Here is a 13,847-nt window from a genome sequence, read left to right on the forward strand (position 1 = left end):
ATAGAGATGCTGAGTCATCCAGGTCATGGCTGTCCCAAAGGTACTTTTTCAGGAGGCAACTGGACTTTCTTGTTTTTTTCTTTTGAAGACATTTCGCTTCTCATCCAAGAAGCTCCTTCAGCTCTGGCAGGATAGTGGGTAATGGAAGGATTTATATTCCTTGCAGACAGCTAGACTTTTGCATCCTTTTAGAGAGTCATTGAAGCACTTGGAGGTTTATCTATGTCCTCCAAATAAATAAATAAAAAACCGGACAGAACTGGTAGAATCCCCCCTTGCCCCCCCACCCCAATTCCTTGAAGCAGGGCACCAGTTCTTAGTTCAGCTCTTCAGTCAAATCTGTGAAGGTACCTGCAGGAGCAAGATACTGATCTGGAAATCTTGCTTCATCTAAAGCTGTGTTCAGCAGAGCTATTGGGCATGTTAGGTTTAAATGTACAATTCTAAGAGAGGTCTTTCTTCAGTCTTTCCTCAAACACAACAGGAAAATTAAGCCTTACAATAAAAGTTAATAGATTGATATAGAATACAATATAAAATATATAACCATCGGATGAATGTATAAGATTAAATCATAATGAAATTTAGAATATTTTGTATAAAATGATGGAAAAATAGTTTAGTCAAATGAATGTTTAATAATTGATATTATATAAGCACAAGCTAGATTGATAAGGTGAGAATTTACATAACTTGTGAGTAATGGTTAAAAAAAGGATAGCACAAAAGATTGTAACCAACTGACACACTGTATGTATATAATTGAAAGAGGGTTTTATGTGTTTATGTTTTGTTTGTATGTTTGTTGTAAAAAATAAAAATTTTGTTAAAAAAAAAAACACAACAGGAAAATTGATTATTCAGCAACAAGGCTGATTACAGATGTGTTTGTTGACCAGTCCTGTCCCTTGGATAAGAAGCTTATGTTGGTGGTTATATATTAATAAAGCAGCAGGCACTTAAACTGAATACTATTCCTAGTATTGTGGGCACCCCCTTTACCTGGCAGAAAAGGCAAGCTAATGTTCATTCAATGACAATTTGCAGTGGTTTTGCTGCCTTTACTCCAATAGTAAGTCATTCCTTCTAGTGTCCATATTTAAGGCTAACAGCTAGGTTACAACAATTCTGACACAAAGTTATTTTCTATATGTCTTTGCTCTCATCAAGGGGCCTCTCTAGATTCTAAAACCCCAGATTTGTTAGACCTACCTAAAAGAATAGAAGAGGCATCTGACCAATAAAAACAGATGTTGAAATTGTGTGAGATTCTTGTATGGTTTGAATGAAATTATGCGAAATTTTTATATGGTTTTTATGATCATGTGCTAGTTAGTAATGGCATGTAGGATTTACCAACTTGGTCATCTCCAGAAAAAAAAAAATCCAAGGAAGGTTCTTGACTTAAACTCAAATCAGAGTACATAAATGGGCAGAAGCGATAAAAAAAACCAATCTGATTATCTTTTATGCTCCATCACTAGATGGCAGCAAGAGTACCATTTTCTGAAATAAAAACCAATATTTCTCATTCTGAGATACTAAAGTGGATTTGCCTGGTTTTCATAGTGTATGATGTGATTGTGATTGAAGATGGCGAATGTAGCAAACAGATGCCTTTGACTGCCTCTTCCAAAAGTTGTTTGCTTTATCATGTATTGAAGGAATTTTATTAATTTGGTACATTGACAGTTAAGTGTAGAGGAAAAATGACTGATGAACAATTAACTGCCTGCATTCTCAAATAATGGAAACCAAAATGTGTCTTGCTACCTTCCTCCCATCTGTTCAAATGTAATTTATTAGTGTTATTGTGAGTATTTATTGCTGCAACGTTTTATGGCTTTTAATGTTTGTAAGCTTCCAGAGATGCCTCGAGATGAGATGGGTGGCAAATAAGTCTAATGAATCAATAAATTGAAAATTTTACAGATAAAAGTTTGTCTATAGATCCACCTACCACCTTAATTACTTTCCCTATTTCTGGAGTCAACCATTCCGTCTTTCATGAACTCCATAGTCCTTGACTTTCTCTACATAATGATGGCCTGCTGGAACTGGCCTTCCAAGTAATACACTCAAGCTGAGGATTATTTTTCAATTGCATGACTTTTGAATAAAGCTGAGAGGCATCAGCTCCTGGAGTTCAAATGTAGCTAGGCGTAGTGTTTCTGTTTTTTCTTTTATCAATAAATGTTCAACTTCTATTGCCATTTGTCTGGAGAAAGTAAATTTTGCAAGAGGGGAGCTCAACATCACTAGCTATTTTATTCTTCCTGGCTCTCTTTCATGGTATAGGAGACCTCTTCTTATGATATCTAGCATGCTTATGCTAATTTGTTGCTGCTTCAGGTTGACAAGTTAACATGGACTATGTGTTGTGGTTTGCCGGCAGGCAGTGCGGACAGCAGAGGTATCGGACAGTGAGGATGAAAGGGAACCAGTCAGGGAGTCTGGCGAGGACGTGGACGAGGATCCTGCATCCGATGCAGGGATAGGGCCAGGACCATCTGGGAGTGGGGTGCTGCCTTTGGAGCCTTTGGAGTCTGCCAGCAGCGAAGCAGAGGACCCAGGGGAGCCTGTTCCCAGTATGTGTCTGCACAGAGCTGCTAGAAGGCGAGAGCAGCTGAAGCAGAAGGGGCGATTCGGGACTAAGGCTGGGAGGTGATTGCCCCTCCCATAAGGGATAAAAGTCAGACCTCAATGACGAACAGTTCAGTAATCTCTGAGTCCTTCGTGAAGCTCTGGTTAGTTTTTTTCTAGGTTTCTGGGTTGGTTTATGTTAGCCTTAATTGGACTTCTGTTTCTTGGCAGCATTTGACAGTACTGAAAAGCATGCTCTTATCTGGAAGAACTGTGTATAATGAGTTTTGGTTAGGAATGCAAGCAATTCCCAGCATCGCATTAAAAAGTTTTACTTTAAATTCAGTTTGTGTTTTATTAGGTTTGATGAACCCTGGGTCAGAACACTATAGCAGGTATTGTAGATACTTGTGGTAAATTGCTCTTGTTTTGTTTGGCTTTGTTCAGTCTCCAGAAGTACATGCAAGTCATCAACCTGGCTAACTTCTAAAATGAGAAGCAAATTCTTGGTTGGTACAATATTTCCTGTTTGTGTAAGAATGAAGCTTATCATTAACCAGTTTGAAGAGACGACATCCAACAACCTCTACACACAAAATAGACAGAAATTCTGATATTCTATACTGAAAACCAAATTCCCTTTAAGAATGAGAGTGCCTATATTAGCACACTTGTAGATTACTGTCAAACATTCCTTGTTGCATTTTCAGGTGTTGTGCAAGACATGGTTCCAACAGAAGCACTGAAATAAAAATTCAGAGAGGCACACTACTTCCCAGATGTTTCCCTATGACAAGTAACAAAAACCAAGTATTATGTCCCCACTTATGTTGAATTAGTCTAGTTTCACAAAGCTTTCGGAGATATTTCCCCATTGACAAAACTCGGGCCTGGATTTGTTTTTAATAAGCTAGTCATAATGTAGGAAGAAACCCAAATATATAGACATTTGATGATTCTTAGACATTGGGAATGACAGCACAATATTTGTTTATTTGTATCCTGCCTCCTTTGTTATTGTACAAATAACTCAAAGTGGTGAACATATCCAACACACCTTCCTCTTCCTATTTCCCCCACAATAATAACCCTGCGAGGTGGATTGGCTCGAGAGACAGTGACTGGCACAAAGTCGCCAGGCTGACTTTCGCGGCTAAGATGGAACTTGAACTCACACTCTCCCACTTTTTTTCTAGCCTGGTACCTTAACCAACAGACCAAACTGGCTCTCATAATAATTCTCACTAGGCAATCTTATTTCTTCCTCTAAGAGTGGCAGAATCCTAAAAGATGACTATGCTTGGCATGTGGAACTAATTAAAGGACATACTTTACACTATCCTACTAGTTAATTGTTGGAGCAGTAATTGCCGCAAGGAATCATTGGTCTAATTCTCAGCCTTTTGAATTTGGCAGAAGTGAAGATGATCACAGGACCACAAGCAGTGGTGGGGTGGAAGAGCTCTCTTTAAAATAAAAAAGTGGTTTAGGGCCAAAGTGCTGGATCCAAATATGGTGTAAAATTAATGCCGAGGGATATCGATGGGCTATGCACCATTTCAAGGCTGCAAGAATTTTATTTTAGAATGTAGTTATTCATTCATAGCTATTCCTGATTTTTGTGACCCTTTTCCAACTTAAACTTCAATATATCCTAACACAGTCCCTTAGATCTCTGTAAATGTAACTTCCAACCTCCCCATCTAATGAATCCTGAATGCTGCCCCTTGCTATTTCATGTGATTTGGAATTAAAAAAAGAATATACTTTGTCCAAGGCAAGAGATGAAATCCCTGGCCGCTTAAAAATTGCTTGGAGATTTTGTTGTCTGCCAGAACTCTAGCATACAAGGCAAAATCTTTAGCATGCAACTTTCTGGCTAGTGCCTGCATCACTGTTTTCATATGACCCTTTCCCCGGTATTCAGGAAGAGCGTAGCCATGGGTCAGACAACCAAGGGCATCACTTAGGCTCCAGGCAACCAGCTTCCCTTTATGACCTAGGAGGCAAGCATTTGGGAAGTCCTCAATCAGGCTCCTAAGGTAGTGCAAGCTCCGATCATTGCCTCCAAATTCATAGGTATCATTGAGTAGGGCTGCATGAGATGGGTTGAGCGTCCCCAAGTGGAAGGGGTCACTTCTGAGCCTGAAAGGAAAGAGCAGATGGTAGTGATGGTGGAACAAAAGGAGAGTATCCCACCATGTTTGAAAAATAAGCTTTGCTCACACCTAGCAAAGCTAAAAGCCTGGTAGGGAAAACCATCAAGGGAAACCATGATCTCAGAGTTACCCAGTCGTGGAAAAACACAAATCCCGGATAGTCTGAAATATCTCCTTAACACCCCTTTGAAACTGCTGAAATCAACTTTAGGATCTTTTTTGTGTGTTTTATTTTAAATCTCCTTAATATTCCCAAAGCCACTTTTTGCGGGGTGGGGGAAGCCAATGAAGCAGTTACGTTCAGGGAATTCTTTCAACTCCCTGTTAATGTTGTTCATCCCACACATCTTACAAGTTAGCAACAAAACAGGGACCTTATCTGTAAACCTGTCTCATTTTTACAACTAGGAGAAACAACATATTCCTAGTTTTCTACAGAGGATAGAGTTAGTTGTAGAAGAACTAGAGGCTCATTACTGAATTCCAGATAATTACATGGAATCAAATTAATAGATCGCCAAAACAGTTCTCTTAGAAAGAGAGTACCATCACTCACTCGTTCTGACATAGTGTGGCTGCATCTGGGTGCAGCACTGCCTGGTAGAAATGGGGTTCCATGTGGACACTTCTAGCCTCTGCCATGACTTTCACAGCCTGATAGAGCCCATCTTGGAGACCTACATAGAATGGAAGTGACACAAGAAAGAAGCCTGTGGTTTGAAGTGAAACCTTATCTTCTCTCTACTCCTAATACGCTGCAACTGAGTGGCACAGAGACATTCCCCAGCCACAGGGAAATGGTGGTGATGGCTGGAATGGAGTGTTGCATAAGCTTATAGATTTATCTTCCTTTGCTAGAGGCATATAGAATAGAATGGACACTGCTCTAGCACACCAGGATGAATGTCACCCATCATAACAAACACTGGGATTGAATTATCTGGCATAAAATAGCAGAGCACAAGGATTTTTCATGATACCAACTTCTCCTGAGTTTAAAGACCAAAATGGCAGTCATACTATATGTGGCAGCCAAAAGGTATCCAGGGTTACTAATTCTATGCATCATTTGATTTTCTCCTATATTATGTAGTTAGAAAAATATGACATTGGTGTAAAGAACACCAAGAATAGGTGTTATATTTCTCATGAGGCAATATGACTGCTGTTTTGATTGGTAGAATGCCTTTATATTGATTTTTGCAAAAATTAAGAAATTAGACAATTTCTAATCTGTTCAATTTCTCAACTGTTACTTGAGAAGATTGTCTAAAAATTCTGCTTGCACTGACACCATTATTCCCTAATTCCAGTAGGCAGTTTCAAGGTTTGATAGGATATAAACCAAAATGTAAAGAAGTCTGAATTTTTTTCTTGCGTGCCATGTTTACAGATTTATTGCAAAGTTAATCTCAATTTAGGATTGTTTTAAATAATAACAGGGTATTTCCTAAGCCATATATTTAATTGTTCATATTGTGTGTGTGTTACTCTATGTGTGCGTGCATGTATATGATTTTGTATAAAGAGAGAGAGAGAGAGAGCACAGAACACACCCCCAGCCAATCAGAACACAGCCAACCCCCCAACCAATCAGAACACAGCCAAACCCCCACCCATTGAGAACACACCCCCACCCAATCAGAACACAGCCAAGCCCCCACCCAATCAAGTCACACCCCCACTAGCAGTTAAAAGGAAGAAGCAGTTGCAAGCTCACATTACTCCGAGAAGCACAAAGCCGATGACACAAGCCTGAAGATGACGAATGAGATTTTGTCGAAACGTTGCCAAGATACTTCCAATTTTACGTGGGAGAAAACCCAAATAACCAAAGATCCACATACAAATACCCGTGAAAACCTCAGAAAACAAATATATATATTTCACAGGTATAGGTATGTAGGTCTTGGCATGTTTGGGTCTTTTCCCATGTAAGATTGCGAGCATCTTGGCAATGTTTCGATGAGGTCCCACTCGCCATCTTCAGGCTGGTGCTTTCGGCTTCATGCTTGTGTGAGCAAAATGTGATCGGAGCTGCCGTCTCACTATATATACTGGTGGGGAGGTTGGCTGTGTTGTCATTTCTTGATTGGTTTATGTCACAACAATAGAACTCAGAAGGTCATCACACAACCCATGACCCAGGTCATTACGACCCAGGAGATTACAGCACAAGACCCAGGATGTCAAAACATTAGAACTCAGAAGGTCATCACACAGCCCATTACCCAGGTCGTTACAACACAGGACACTGATAGACACCCGGCCAATACCTCAGCCACACATGTTCTTACGAAAAAGCCAGCCAATCTGCAAACATCAACTCCATCAACCAATCAAGAAATGACAACACAGCCCACCTCCCCACCAGTATTTTTGGGAGACGGCAGCTCTGATCATGCTTTGCTCACACAAGCACAAAGCCGAAAGCACCAGCCTGAAGATGGCGAGTGGGACCTCATCGAAACGTTGCCAAGATGCTCGCAATCTTACACGGGAAAAGACCCGAACACGCCAAGACCTACATATACATACACAATACAGAAACCTGATGGTGGCAGATGAGATTCTGCTGAAACGTTGCTACAACTTTAAAAGCACAACTATAATGACATGGGAAAATACCCGAACAAAGCATTCAGCTTTGTTCGGGTATTTTCAAATGTCATTATAGTTTACCCGAACAAAGCTGAATACCAGACATGTAAGTACCCGCGAAAACGTAAGAAAACATATATATATATATATATGTATGTATGTATATGTATATGTATATTTATATGTATTTGGAGACATTTATTTATTTATTTAAGCCAATGTTGAGACTGCCCAATTTCTTCACAAATCTGGATGGTTTACAAATAAATAAAGAAAAGAACACCTGAAAAACACTCCATCTTACACTCAACAAAACTAAGCTAACTTAAACCAGGGTCCACAACTACACTTTTCCTAACAGTTGGGGGAACAACCAGGTTTTTGGCACTTTCCAAAATCTCCTAAGGGTGGAAAAGAAATTGCTAGAGCCCAGGCCTTGCCTTGCAGCTGGAAGGCTTTGTCCCAGTCTATGGCATCTTTGTTTTCCAGGAGGGTTCTGCAGGCATCTTCCTCCCGATAGAAAGCAGCATGCAGGTTGGCATAATAATCCCTCTTGTCCTTCACCACCTGCAGGAAGTGGCAGCGGGAATAGAACAGATGGCTGAGACCATGCGGAAGAGCTGATGAGGCCAGGCTCACTTGGAAGAGGGATATAGAAACAGGAGGCAAGGAGAACTGCTATAGCATCTCCGAGGGCCTCCTGAATGGCTTTTGTGCCCCAGATACAGGTAGGTTTTTCCTTCCCATTTTTTGCCAGGGGGCTGTGGGGGAAACCCATCAATCTTCTGCTGTAATTTCCTACCTCCTTCCGTGGTCGGGTAAGAACAGCTTTAAATTCTGGCCAAGAGTCCACCACGACTTCATGTTGAGCTGGGTTTCCACGATTGATGTGCATCACTGCCCCACAGACCTTAAATTAAAAAGAGGGTCAGGCAGTCCTAGTGCAGGAGAGATTCTGCTTTTCCTCTCATGTCATTCATCAAAAGGTTGGGGGAGGGTGGGTCTGGGGCAGAAGTGAGCAATCTCTGATTGGCTGAATCAGAAGCCACCCAAAGTCTTCTGAGGGCAAACACTATGATGGGTGAGATGAAGGAATTTGCTCTGTCAGTGAAAGCCATCTCTGATTGGCTGATTCAGTCTGTTGAGAGCCAAATAGGTCAGTTGTAAGAATTCACTGTCTCATTGAAAGGCCAGGTGATTTTTGGATTTTCTCTGGCAGAAGAAATTCTCTTGCAAAGAAAGATTCTCTTGTTTGCTCTGTTTCAGGTTGGACATTATTGGCTTTTTGTTTGCATATGTAATGAAAGGAAAAGTAGACTTGAATGTGAAATGACTTCATGGCGGGCATCAAACATTATTATGGATTTAGAAATTTAACGGGTGCAGTTTTCTCCAAATTCTCAGTAAATGGGGAAGCACAAGCTTTACACAGAGAGAAGAGGAGCATTAATAAGTGATTACCAGCAGTGTTTCGGGGAGGCCCTTTCGCAACACACCCTCCAGCAGCTGCAGCTTGGAAGAGCAGGTCAGGATCAGCATGGCTGGCCAGGTCGAGGGTGCCCCGCAGGTCCCACCCAGGCGTCTTTTGGCGAGCAAACTGGAAGGGAGAAAAGAAGCAAAATTGCATCAATTTCTGATGAACCACCTTGCCTGCCTGCTGGAGAATCAAGTTGATGTCCTCAAATGGTCTCCGTCGGTGATACAGATTCTGAACTCTTTAAAAAAGCCTTCCTGATCAGCTATGGATTGAATGGATCCACAGTCATAGAATCATAGAGTGTGTGAGCTGGAAAGGACCCTGCCCAATCTTCAATCAAGTATGTGAGAGCCTTGGAGATATTTATAGCTTAGCTCCCTTAATCATTCCTCATAGGAAATGGTTTCCAGATCCCTCCCCAGCCTAGGAGTTCTCCTCTGAATCTGGTTCTTCCTCCTCCTCTTCAAAAAGATGCACAGAATCTGTCACGGAACTTCAGGGTAGGATATAATGGGACAATTCCCCTCCTCATTTGGCTTTTCTGGGTGCTGCATCTTAATCTTTGCTCAGATCCAGTCAGTTTTCTGTTTGAACTCCTAGATCCTTCTCATGAGCTCTGCTGTCATGCCAAGCTTCCCCAATCCTCTGCCAATTTATTTCAATTTTTCCCACCAGAAATGAGACTTTATATTTGTTTCTGATGGTAACCATCTTGTTAGATTTGGTTAGAATTAGATCAAGAAAAGAGACTAAGAGAGGGGGCAGAGGGAGGGAGAATAGATAGATACCATAGATAGATATAGACAGACAGGATATTTAAAAAATACCAACTAATACAAATTAATATAAAGTAAGAAATAGTAAAAAGATATCAAAGAGAAAGTTAAAAATGCAAGAAAGGGGAAAATACAGTAAAAGGAAATAGGAAAGGAAAAGAAAGGTAAGGAAAGGAAATACAAAAAATAGCTTCCAATTATTGTAATTTCTCTACTTGATGCAGTCAATTTGGTCATCTCAACAAATTCCATCAACTTCACCATCCATTCCTCCATTGTGGGTAAAGTTGAATCTTTTCAGCTTTGTGCATATAATAGTTTTAATGCATTTGAATATAAGTACAAAGTTCCATATTTTTTTCTAGCTGCATATCCATCAATTTCAAAATAAATGTCTCTGATTTCAATTGTAAATGAGTTTTTAACATCTTCTATATTATTGTATATAATTGAGTCCAAAATATTTTGGCTTTTTTAAAACTCAAAAAAAAAAATAGAGTGAAAAATAAGTAAAAAATCAGAAAGCAACAGAAGAGGGAAATGCAGAAGAGAGAATTAGAACTAGAGAGACAAGGGGTAAAAAGGGGAGGGAGAAGATGAGAGGAAAGAAAGAAAGGAAAAGAAGTTATAAAGGACAGAAGCAAAATATAGAGAAACAGGGCCTATTTAGAGATAATGGGTGAAAACTTAATGGAAAAAGGGATTCTGCAAAGGTACATAAGATAGTATGGTTATATTAGAAGCAGAAATAATTTTAGAAAATATGAAACAATGTATGATTAAAATGTCTGATAAAATAGCTATTGTAATTCAGTGGAATGCTTGTCAATAAATAAATGTAACAAAAGGTATATTTAATAATTTATAAAACATATGTGAAGAGAAATAAGGGAAAAATTAATTATGGAGATTATATATGTTTTTAAGGAAGTATGATACTTAATTGAAAAGAAGTGTTAAAGATGTTAAGATTTTAATGATTATTAATGATAGAACTGAACTGGAATGGAATGAGGGTTTATAATTACATATATTTACAATCTTTCTTTTTTTAAAAAAGAATATAGTGTGTATTACAAGAATGTACCAAGCAGAATTCGATTGAAAGTTATGTATTATGTATTATATTGAAGGTCATAAACTTAAGGTATATATTGAAGTTTAAATAAGAGTTGAATGGATGTAATTAAAAGATATAAAGGTGTCATACTCCAATTAGCAACTACAGGAGAAAATTTGTTTAATGAGAAAAGATAATATGAAATTGAAACAGAACAGACAAAAGTATAAATATAATGATTTGAATTGAGATGAGATAATCAAAATAAAATTGAGAAAATTAAAAGAGGGGAAAAACTATATAGAAAATGTAAAATAGTATAAGATATGGAATAGAATACAAAAAGGAGCATGAAATTGAGTTTTGTGTCTGTATAAAGAAGTTCAACCCGGGACCATGCTATTTTCAAAAAAGATGTTTTACTTGTACTTTGTATGTGTGAAAACCCAAATAAAACTTTATTTAAAAAAAACCAATATCTTGACTGTCACTTGTACATTTTTTCCCCTCACCATACAAATTTAGATAAGACTTTCTGCCATTTTGTAAAAGGTACATCATATGCAGAGGTGGTATTCAGCAGGTTCTGACCAGTTCTGGAAAATTGGTAGCAGAAATTTTGAGTAGTTTGGAGAAGTAGCAAATACCACCTCTGACTGGCCCCGCCCCATCTATTCTGTCTCCCAAGTCTCAGCTGATCGGCTGGGTCTTCTTTTGTTGCCCTGCACAGAAGAACGGAGCTGGGAAGCAGGTTAGTGGGGTGGGTGGGAATGGAGATTTTGCTGAAACCTTCCCCAAATAGGGTGGGAACGGAGATTTTACAGTATCTTTCCCCTGCCATGCCCATCAAGCCACACCCACAGAACCGATAGTAAAAAAAATTGAATTCCACCACTGATCATGTCAGAAGTGATATTATCTGAAATTAAAATAACATTCCAAGCAAGACGTGTTACAATCTGAACCAATGATCTCTCCATTAGTGGTTTGCACCCTTTTTGCAAAACCTGCGAGAAAGCCCCTATCAGCTTTGGATGTATATAGGGGAACAAAGTAAAATCCCCTTTAGTGAACAAACGATGGGGAGGAAGAAGTTGGAATCAGAGCTTCTGAAAAAACTTATGCTTGTGTTTCACTCATCCTCATCTGTACTCCTGCCTTGGCCTGGTGTGTCCATTTTTCCCCCAGGTTGATAGAGAATAAGATAGATGACAGAGATTGGGTGTTCGATAGACTGGAATTTTTATGCACAAACTGAATGTCTCATTTTTTTGTCATTATGTATGCACTATATTTCCCACTTTTCCCTTCCAAATTAATTGGGGATAAAATCTAACAGCTTTGTTGGACTATTGGCTGCATCTAAGTATCTGATCTAGTTATCTTCAGAAGTTGCTAGCTTCATCTAAGAGCAGAGGTGGTATTCAGCAGGTTCTGACCAGTTCTGGAGAACCAGAAATGGAAATTTTGAGTAGTTTGGAGAACCGGCAAATACCACCTCTGACTGGCCCCGCCCCCATCTATTCTCTGCCTCCCGAGTCCCAGCTGATCAGCTGGGTCTTCTTTTGTTGCCCTGCACAGGAGAATGGAGCTGGAAATCAGGTTAGTGAGGTGGGGTGGAAATGGAGATTTTACAGTATCCTTCCACGCCCACCAAGCCACAGCATGCCCACCAAGCTACGCACATAGCACTGGTAGTAAAAAAATTTGAATCCCACCACTGAGACAAATTGTTGTGGGGGGAAATTATGCCAACACATACATTTTTCCTACCAGCCATTTTTAGAAGCATTTGGAGAATGAATAGATATTAGAATGAATTCTGTGCAAGTGAAATAAATAAATTAGAATGCAGTGTTATTTCCCTACAATTAAATTACCATTTACTCTCTGCTACTCAACTTTTTTTTTAAGCACTCAAAAGGCAGATGAAACATTTCAGTTTAAATGTCTGTGAGGCAGGGGATCTTTTCAATTGTTTTTATTTTCAGGAGTTTCACAAAAGGAGGTCATAGTGATTCTAAGAGCAGTATGGTTTTTAAAAATATTTTAATGATAATTTTTTAATATAGCAACACAGTTAATACTGTTTTTGTCCCGTCCCGTCCCCCCCCCCCCACAATATTTTGTACCTGATCTCCCAGAATTGAAGAATTCCTGCATGCTCATTCAACCCGAGTAACGTTTAAAGTGATGGGCAAATGTATGCAAAATTCCAAACTGTTTAACTTCACTCAACGGGAATAAAACTTGCCATTAATCAGTTTATAGACATAGTAATTGCATCCTGCAGTATCCACACCACCCAAGATGAGACAGGATAATCAAAAATTTATTTAACATGAGATTACATGCTAGTACAGTTGTAGATTTTGATCAAACGTTGATAGTGCATTTTCAGATGGTGCAAGATGGTGGGAGCAGTAATTGCTTTAGAGTGTCACTGGCCAATTTCTCTGTCTTTGAAGCAAGCAGAAGTGAAGTTGGTTGTAGGGTAGGAGACTCAAAGCAGTGGTGGGGTGGAGGAGCTCTCTCACATATAAAAGAGAGCCTGATATGATGTAAAATGTATGCTAAGGTAAAGCAATGGGAAATGTATCATTTAAAGAAGTCATGGCAAATCTATGACACACTATTATGGGTGGCATGCATTCACCAACCTCTGACAACTATTCTTGAAAGTACGACCCATTCTTGTGCAATTTTGGGAAGCTGTGGACGCCGCATGAGAATGCGGTATGCTCTTGTGAGGCCTCCAAAAATTGAGTGAGAATGGTGTATACACTTTTACATGCTTTTCAAAGGCAGCAGGAGCCATGGAAGTGTATTCTCTGAAGCTTCTTCAAGAACTAAGGCCTCATATGACCCACAGCAGCCTCAGGGCCTGTTAAGAGAGCATCGCCTGAAGGTAAATGGCTGTCAGATGGTGCTCCATTCAAAATCCAAGAAAGACACTCTTAGACTCCATTGTTATAGAGAAAAGGAACTTTTACTGGAAATAAAGTGATAGCGTCAAAGGAATTCTAGATCTGAGGATTTACACACGAAAAACACATATACAAAGTGATGGCAACGTTTCCACACACCATAGTTCAAACGCCTCATCCAATCAAAGATGTGTATAATGTCATGTGGGACATCTTCAGGTGGTGATGCAGACATCTGGCCTAGTTTGATAAAGAGCTGCAGTT

At 39.4% G+C, this 13,847-nt stretch overlaps 1 protein-coding gene across 2 annotated transcripts; it reads right to left on the reverse strand.

The window, feature by feature from the left end:
* Window positions 1-3,551: 3,551 nt before the first annotated feature.
* LOC113410675 (glycine N-acyltransferase-like protein 3) lies at window positions 3,552-9,291 on the reverse strand. 2 transcript variants are annotated; one of them, XM_087950476.1, is made up of 5 exons: window positions 8,805-9,291; window positions 8,146-8,253; window positions 7,784-7,910; window positions 5,299-5,419; window positions 3,552-4,728 (listed from the first exon to the last, which is right to left on the reverse strand). In XM_087950476.1, the coding sequence occupies exons 1-5, from the start codon at window positions 8,880-8,882 to the stop codon at window positions 4,314-4,316; spliced, it is 849 nt and encodes a 282-aa protein (XP_087806602.1). In that variant the 5' UTR covers window positions 8,883-9,291; the 3' UTR covers window positions 3,552-4,313. The 2 variants fall into 2 exon arrangements, with proteins under 2 accessions (XP_087806602.1, XP_026521120.1); XM_026665335.2 differs by having other exon boundaries at window positions 8,840-9,289.
* Window positions 9,292-13,847: the final 4,556 nt, after the last annotated feature.

This window comes from Notechis scutatus, chromosome 1, assembly GCF_049901735.1.
Source record: "Notechis scutatus isolate UNSWTSFEM ecotype Mainland chromosome 1, rNotScu1.2, whole genome shotgun sequence".
NCBI classification, from domain to species: domain Eukaryota; kingdom Metazoa; phylum Chordata; class Lepidosauria; order Squamata; family Elapidae; genus Notechis; species Notechis scutatus.

Coding starts and splice junctions, on each gene's coding strand:
- LOC113410675 (XM_087950476.1), bottom strand. CDS start 8,882: ATGCTGATCCTGACCTGCTCTTCCAAGCTGCAGCTGCTGGAGGGTGTG. Junction 8,254..8,804: donor GCCTCCCCGAAACACTGCTG/GTAATCACTTAT, acceptor TTTTAATTTAAG/GTCTGTGGGGCAGTGATGCA. Junction 4,729..5,298: donor GCCACACTATGTCAGAACGA/GTGAGTGATGGT, acceptor CTTTCCTTTCAG/GCTCAGAAGTGACCCCTTCC.